Source organism: Pezoporus wallicus, unplaced genomic scaffold (genome assembly GCF_028554395.1).
Source record: "Pezoporus wallicus isolate ANWC-B61680 ecotype Strahan unplaced genomic scaffold, APGP_CSIRO_Pwel_v1 contig_749, whole genome shotgun sequence".
NCBI classification, from domain to species: domain Eukaryota; kingdom Metazoa; phylum Chordata; class Aves; order Psittaciformes; family Psittacidae; genus Pezoporus; species Pezoporus wallicus.
Window position 1 is genome coordinate 5,203,782 of NW_026641327.1, and position 8,734 is coordinate 5,212,515.

Sequence of the window (8,734 nt, forward strand, 5' to 3'; positions counted from 1 at the left end):
CACTGCAGTGTAGCAAGCAACCACTCAGCCCAAGGGAATGAAATTCTCCCTAGCAGCCTAGGTTTTGGGCAGGCACATTGCCCCATCAAAAAGTAACTCAGTTCAGTCATTGATACTAAAAAAGAAAATATTTAAACTGAGGGTTCTTTCAGTTTTCAGAATATTGCTGACTGCTGTGTCTTATCTCTCCCTCCCTCCCCCCTGATGTTTCGCTCAATTTTCTACCGGGCTCTCAGAGGAGGGATTGTAACCATGCAGAACAACATAAAAAAGAAATTATAGTTATAACCGGAAGACCAACCCAAACCCAAGAGAAAAGCCATTCTGGTGAAGATGGGGGATGAAATGTCACTTTTCCAGCATCATCCCATAGATACCACAGCACAGCAAGAACACAAACCTATCCTTAATGCCCTGCTGCAAATCCAGTGTCAATTACAAAAGTCCAAGCAAGCTTAGGGAGCCCAAGAAGGGGTTTCCTTCACTTCTGCCAGGTTTTCAGCATATCTGCATTGCTGTGGTTACATTGCATAAAATACAAAAGCAAGAACGCGCCACCAGATAGCAAATGCTCACTAGCATGGGGTTTTACCTGAAACGAATGGTAAGTTGCGCTGTGCCTCCAGTCCCATCTCAGAAGTCATTAAAAATAAAGAGATGGGAGACATTCGCCCAGCAATTACGAAGCAGGGTTTGCCACGTCCTCTTGAAGCTCATGTTGAGACATTTTGGTGAATTGAGGCCATGGGGGTGGCTGTGGAGGGCCTGTGCAGCCCTTGGGAGATGTGCACAAGCCTGGGGGAGGGAGAAGGCATCTCAATGGCGGCTTGCTGCGAGGTGGGCTGTGAGCTGTGGTCTATGGGGGTGAGCTATGGGGTGTGAGCTGTGGACTGTGAGATATGGGCTGTGAACTGCGGGCTGTAGCTGTGGACTACAGCTGTGAGCTGTGGGCTGTGAACTGTGAACTGTGTGTTATGGGCTGTGGGCTGTGAGCTGTGACCTGTGAGCTATGGGCTATGGGGTGTGAGCTGTGGGCTGTGAGCTATGGGCTGTGAACTGTGGGCTACAGCCTGTGAGCTGCGGGGTGTGAGCTGTGGGCTGTGAGCTGTATCTGTGGGCTGTCAGCTGTGGGGTGGTCCCTGCGTGGGGCTAGGGCCGGGGGTCGCGGGAAGCCGCAAGCGGGGCAGGCCACCGCGCATCCCTTTGGCGGTGGTCCCAGCGGGAGGGCTCAGTGCTGCCACGGCTCTGCCCGGGACGGGGCTGGGGACGACCCTCACCACAGCCCCCACGCACTGCTCCCCTACCTCATCCCCAAACACCCTCCCGCTCCGTCCCCTCTCGCACCCCGCAGTCCCTCCGGCACCGCCCGTCCCCGGGGCCGGCTCCCCGCGCCGCCTCCCCCGCTCCTCTCCACTCCACTCCGCTCCGCCGCCGGCAGCCGCGCAGCAGCCCCCGGGCGGCCGCGCAGGAAGCTCGCTCGGCCGTCGCCTCCCCGCCGCCGTCGCCGCCGCCGCCGCCATGGCGGTGCGGAGCCGCGGCGCTTGGCGGCGGCTGTTGCTGCTGCTGCTCCTGGCCGGCTCTGCCGCCAGCCCGGCGGAGGAGGGCGGCGGGCGGCGGGAGGCGGGCGGCGGGGAGCACGGCGAGGAGGCGGCGCGGTCTCATCACGACTCCTCGTACGGCACCTTCGCCAGCGAGTTCTACGACCTGCGCTACCTCTCCGAAGAAGGTGCGGCGGGCGGGGGCAGGCGGCGGGCGGGCGAGCCCGGCGCGGGGAGGGAAGGCCGGACTGGGGCGAGTAGTGGTGGCGGCACGTTGTTCAGCACGAAGGCCAGCGCCCGCCGCCATCTTCCGCCCGGTCGGCCGTCAGCCCTGCCGCTCGGGCACCGGGTCCAAGAACGGCACCGGAGGGCAGACCTGGGTGCCTTACCCTACGGCCGGGTCCTCCGCAGGGCTAGTGGCTCGCTCCCCGCCGGGCTGCGGCGCAGCGGCACCCCCGGGCCCGGGCATCTTGTCTCCCCGGGCGGGTGCTGGGCAGTTCAGGCCGGGCGGCAGAGCCGCGGGCTGCGGGGCTGTGGCAGGAGCACGGGAGGCGGCCCGGGACTGGGGTCTGGAGGCCGGCGACTGGGGGCCAGGCTCTTTCTGCTTTCCTCTGTGCGGGGCCAGCCGGCAAGGTCTCGCCTTTCGGGGTGCAAACCCCCTCCTGAAAAGCTTTCCGGGCTGCTTAGCTGAGAGGAGTCCTGGGTTCTGTGGGTTCAGAATGCTGTGTGATGTCCTGAGTGACAGCAAACGCGGTAGTCGTGGGTTTTGCGGTGGGTTTCTTTTGAATTTGCAAATGGCAGAGTCCTAAAACTCCGGTTTTGTGGCTGTGCTGCACTGAAAACCAATTGTTCAGTGTATCTGACAAAGAAGTGAGAAGGTAAAATGTCCCGTGGCTATGCTTTCAGTGATGCTCTGCTACAGGCTGCTGCAAAATTTTGACAACTTAATATATTTATGCTGCATAATTTTCCCAGGCCCCTGATACAGTTCATGGAGGCTGTAATTTACAGCATACTTTCTGTCTCCATTGGCATTGTCAGAAATCTAGGAAAGTGAATCAAGGCTCCCAAATGCCTAAACCTGTCGTTTAAATGTTTGTTTGTAGATGCTGTAGCTAACCACAGTATTTATTCCCTATTTAGTGAAACACTTTCAGAGGACTTTCTAGTTTCACAACTAGGATTTTCGTTTTCAGTTGGCTAAGTAAAAGAACATCCTGTTAAAATACCTGTGTTCATGCAACAGACAGCCTTCTACAGGCCAAGACAGAAAAGGTCTGTTTGCAAATGTTCAACGCTTTCTCTTTGGCCTGCTATTATACATCAGACAGGGGATTGCTTGGAATCATAGCTCTGATTGTCTGTTTTTTCTGGGTCTTCCTTCACAAGCAATGGCAGGCAATTCCCAGTTTTGATACTCCTTTACCTTTTATTGCAGTGTGTGTTTGATTTTACTTCCTAGTGGAAGATGTGCTGTAAGGTCATTTCAGTATCCATTCCTACAGGTCTGACTCTGGTCCCTTGCATTTATACTTAATACTGTCATTTTATGGCTAAGGTCTCAGATTGAGTGCCATTATGGATTTCCTAGGGGGACTTAATGATCTTGGTGATCTTAAAGGTCTGCTTTTGGTTGGACTTGGAGATCTTAAAGGTCTTTTACAACCTAGTTGATTCTATGATTCAATGACTAAGAGTGCACAAAAAGCAGATTGGAGATCTCTCATTGTTAGTTGACTGCCCTACTCTGTTTCTGCTTCCTTAACTGTAGCAAAGCCATGCTCTAGCATCCTTGTCCCTTCTTGACAAATGTAGGAAATCTGAGAAAAATTTTTATTTTCAGTTATCAGTGTTACTTTGGTACCTGGATCCAGGGCCATCTGAGCTAAGGACTGTGCATGTGACAAAATGGTCCCTCATCTGAACAGTTCAGTGTTCAGCAAAGTAAATGCTGTTGAAAGCCTTTCTCTTTAGTATTATTACTTTTTGTTCCTTTCATTTTATTTAGCAATGATTTATTCTGATTATGCAGGTTACCCTTTCCCTACTGCTCCTCCTGTGGATCCATTTGCAAAGATCAGAGTAGATGACTGTGGAAAAACCAAGGGATGCTTCAGGTCAGTCTGAGATTCTATGATCAGAGTGCGGATACCTTAATGTGTGCAAATGCTGACCTATTGCATTGGAGACTTTGGTAAATGTTCCATCTTAATTTTAATAAATGTTTATTACTTAAGAGCATACTTTGTAGAAATAGACGATATTATTTGAGGAAACTCTATTATTTAAGGATATACATCATACTTATGGACCTACACCTGTTACATGTTTCTTGTGTTTTCATGAAGCACTTACAAAACTGGGGCTAGGAAGGTCAACAGAGTAATAGAGCCTGTAACTAATGGCTTGCCATGCTGTTTAAATACTACACAGTCTTACAATAAAGGAGTAAAAATTGCAAACAATTAATGGAACTTTGTGTTTAGCATAATATAACATATTTTACTGCCATTATACCAGAATGCATTCTTTTATTTTCTTACACAAGTGTAATTAAATTGCATAGCAGAAAATTGTGAGGAAAAGTGACATGTATTTCCAATTCTGTTTAGGTATGGTAAACCTGGATGCAATGCGGAGACTTGTGACTACTTTCTAAGTTACCGTAGAATAGGAGCTGATGTTGAATTTGAGTTGAGTGCTGATACTGATGGCTGGGTGGCGGTGGGATTTTCTTCAGACAAGAAAATGGTAAGACGCGTACAGTTCTTGCTGTTGACAGTGTGCATGCTTTTATTTGCTAGGATATAAATGGTTTTTATTTGATCTGTTAGAAACAGAGCATATAAAGAAAAATAGACTTACTGAAAACAAAGCACTGTTTGGTAGACACCCTGGGAGCAGAAGCCAGGCCTACTGCTTCCCAGAAAATTGCCACATGCTTCCTAAAATGTCCTTTCCCTCTTCTCTGAGAAGTACAACATTCAGTAGTGCTGCTCAGTATTTCAGTTCAGCTCTGGATGTCTGAATGTTACTAGATTTTTACCTTTTTATTAGAAAAGTCCCCAGGGATAAACTATTTCATGTGGAAATAACCTGTCCTGCTTTATATCAGTGTTACTTGGACAAAAGGCACATCAGAAACTAAATAGCAAATAATTTTGTTCTTCAGTACATCAGGGGACTTTCAGTGGTATAAATGTGACTTTTGCTTGTTAAGCTCTGGAAAAATAATTTTGTTTCTTTGTTTTTTTTTGTTTCTTTTGTTTACCTGTGTGTTGTTCCAGGGAAGCTACAAATGTGTCACAAAATGATTCCTGCTAATTTAAACATAGGTACTCTAGAAAACAGTCTTGTTAAAATCTCTTTTGTCTCTCCTGAATTTTATGTGGTTTGGTTTTATGCTTATTCCTGTACTTACTTGGTCATTCAAAAGCTTCACTTTTCTTTGTGTTTCAGTAAGCAAAACAGAAGCTTGTACTGTCTGAACTTTAACAATGTGAGCAATAGACAACTTAGGCAAAGATGTTTTGTCTATGATCCTTGGTAAAATATTTAGAATTAAAATGCAGTTCATAATGTAGGTGCTCGTATACAGAAACACTACTGAGTATATAAAACAATATTGAGTCTATGTCCTAAATCACAAGTCAGAGGACAGGACTGTTTCTTGCACAGTTGTAAGCAGTAGTCAGAAAAACACTGTGAGGGCAGGTGCTTTTCAGTCCTTACAATATATGTTTTATTATGAGACTGTAAATAAGCAAAATAAAGGTAGAAGTCTATTGTGTCATGAAGAACGATTCATGTCGCAAGAAGCAGTTCATGTTTTTAATGTCGTGAGGAACAGTTTTACAGCCAAATTTTGGGAAGATTTCAGATGCCTGGAAATGCAAGTACACAACAGGGTTTTCAAAGCAGCTCAACACCTTTAAGTATTTTTCCCCATGCCATCAGAGATTGTGTAACCAGTTTGTAACTGATAACACCTGCAGCAGATCCAGGTTCTCACTGCCTGCATCTCACCAGCCACTTGGAAAGCAGGTATTTCTTTTGTCCCAGACACAACAACCAGTATGTTAAGTCTCAGCTTCTGGTAAGAAGAATAAAGTAAGTGTAAAGTAAAAGGTTTTGCTTCCAAATTTGCTGCCTATGTGGTCTAATGCCCATCAGTCAGCTGGACTAAAACAACTAGCATCTGTCTTCCTGTCTTTTCGCCCTGATGACTTCATCCTTTTTCATAATTTCCAGGATGGTTTGGTATCCTCGGATGTGCAGGCTTTAATGGTAAAATGACACTGGGTCAAAAGCTGTGGGAAGTGGGCTGTGCTTTGGAGGCCCTAATCAAAATGGTGTGGCCTGGATAGCTACAGGAATTCAGGAAAAAAAACCTATTTTGTGTCCTTAATAGATTTATTTCTTTGTCTCAGATAACGTTATGCTTTTCCACTTGCAGGATTTTGTGCCCAGGCAGGATTTTGTAATGTCATTCTGTTAGCTGAGATTCAGAATACTTTTTTCTTGCCTTTTAGTTTTGTTTTTTTTTTTTTTTTCCTATTGAAAACAGATTTATTTTTTCCTCTTTGTACTTAAGAATGAAGGATTTGTGCTCAGATGTATAAAGCTTAAACCTGAGAAAGTTATGGAGGGTAAGGATAGGCTCCAGACAGAAGCTAGAAAGATTGAGGTGCAGAAAATGTTTGAGCATGTGTTTTAACTAGTTGTCCCCTTTTTCCTTCACTTTTGGCACATCTTTCACAAATCCACATAGAAATATTCCCAAATTGATGAAATACACCCTTTTCCTCTCCTTTCCCGATACAAAAGAACTGAGAGATGATCACACTAGCAAGCATCATATGTATCATCAGCATGACACATTAGAAAGATTAATATTGGAGAAGTAGGGTCTGTATTTAATATGGCACTGATACCTGGATAGTAAGGGTAAGTAAGTATTACTATTCACTTTGCGTCTTTCAATCTGACCAAAGACCCATGGTTAAGGAAACAAGTATTGGTGTAATATAACTTAGAGGGAATGAGAGCCCCAGGTCTTGATGAGTTTTAAATAATTAAAATTATGTATGTATATGAGGAAATGCTTTGTGACACTTCTGTTTTTCTTCTACCAATACGTACCATGTAGGGAGGAGATGATGTCATGGCTTGTGTTCATGATGATAATGGAAGAGTCCGAATACAGCACTTCTATAATGTCGGTCAGTGGGCTAAAGAAATCCAGAGGAATCCTGCTAGAGATGAAGAAGGGGTTTTTGAAAACAATCGTGTGACATGTCGATTCAAGCGTCCGGTGTATGTTCCCCGAGAGGAAACCATTGTAGATCTGCACTTGAGTTGGTACTATCTGTTTGCTTGGGGTCCAGCAATTCAAGGTAAGTTGATTTCTGTGTTACTGGCAGCACTGAGGTGCCAAAACTGATAAATGTCTTTTAGTTACATTATTCTTACTAGATCCCCTTTTTGTTAATGAACTAAAATTCTGGCACCATGAGGCTTGAAAATAGATAAAAAGGAAGACAAGGTAAGTAACAGAGTCCTACATGTCATGTTTTCTTGACTATATAGTTATTACCCCCATTCCCCAAAGCTAAATTTAAAAGAACTTCATAACTAGAAATTCTGAATTCCTTTGAACGATGTTTATCGTTTAGTTGAATTTCATTTGTTTTATTCAGATGTTTAATTTCTGAAAACATATAAATGACCCAGCTCACTGTAATATTGCATGCTTTGGGTTTGAGAATTACTTGGCTGTCTACCTGTTTCTTTGTTAGAGTTATAGAAAAAATGCATCTGATGTTATTTCTTTCTGCCCTTACCTGTTAAAGGTTCTATAACCCGTCATGATATAGACTCACCACCTGTATCAGAGCACGTTGTCAGTATTTACAAGTATGAAGATATTTTCATGCCATCAGCTGCCTATCAGACCTTCTCTTCTCCATTCTGCTTGCTCCTCATTGTTGCACTGACCTTTTATTTATTGATGGGAACTCCATGACTGATGGAAAACAGCAAGAATTTGTCAGTGGAAGTTTCTCAGGATGGACGGCTATATGGATGGACAATGCATTTTTCTATTGGAATTTATATCACACCACCATCCTCATCTAGCTGCTTTTGAACATAGTTAGCTTCTCAGAAGAATGAAATAACCATCTCCTTTGAGTGGCAAAGTGGTGACAAATAATTTAAGAATAATCAGTGAACACATAGGAGAATATTTTCAGTGTTGTGACTACTTGCTTAAAGAAAAGGAGACTTGTGAAATCAATGTGCGTGTGTGTATGTGTGCTTGGGAGGGGTGTCTGTATGCGTGTTTAGGAGAATTTAGTGATGGACATCTTATCACATAACAAAATTGCCATCCAAATTGCTCCCAAAAGCGAATTTGGGAAAACCTTATAATGCTATTTGGTACTTCTGGAGCAGACAGCACAACTCCAAATGCGTTTTCCGAACCTGAGATCTGAATACCAACACATCAGTATAAAACTTGCCCTTCAGTAATGGACAGTTCTCCCAGGTGCTTTTTATATCTGTCAAGGTTCACGTGACCTGGTACTTTACAAAACTAAACTTGCATAATCAAGCATTAACATGATTTTTTTCAATGGAAAAAAGGTGATGAATGTCTTTCTTTATTATAATAGTGTTTAAACAGCCTTCTTGAAAGAAATGGCTACTTCTTTTCTGAGTGATATAAAGTTATTTAAACAAGGGGAAGGGAGAATACAGTAATGAAAATTTTCCATACCTAGGCGAACCACCTGTAAAACATACAGAATATAGAAGTTCCCCACAAGCCATAGATTAAATCCCAATAGATTAAATCAATTTTTCTCTTTTTATGAAAAAAACCCAAACAAAACCAAACAGTGATTTTGCTGACATGTAAATATATTTTTAAGCAGTCATGTAATAGTATGAAGAAATCTGTTTTTCTGTGTTGTATGCCTGTATATCCTGTTCATGTTAAGGTTGAATATGAGCAGCTGGTGTTAACTTACATAGAAATGGAAATAAAATTGTGATTATTCATAAGGAAAGATAGGGATTAATAAGAAGAGCAGTAGCTTTAGTTTCACCAAACAATTGCTAAGATGTAGTTACTATGGAAAAAGGTGAGGTAAAGAGGAAATACATTAGATTTTTTTATCACTAATAAGTAT

General features: G+C 43.7%; 1 protein-coding gene across 1 annotated transcript; it reads left to right on the top strand.

Annotated features, from left to right (window-relative positions):
- Positions 1 to 1,512: 1,512 nt before the first annotated feature.
- On the top strand, positions 1,513 to 8,734 carry FRRS1L (ferric chelate reductase 1 like). The gene is made up of 5 exons (XM_057423078.1): positions 1,513 to 1,726; positions 3,571 to 3,655; positions 4,151 to 4,289; positions 6,688 to 6,934; positions 7,391 to 8,734. The coding sequence occupies exons 1-5, from the start codon at positions 1,519 to 1,521 to the stop codon at positions 7,561 to 7,563; spliced, it is 852 nt and encodes a 283-aa protein (XP_057279061.1). The 5' UTR covers positions 1,513 to 1,518; the 3' UTR covers positions 7,564 to 8,734.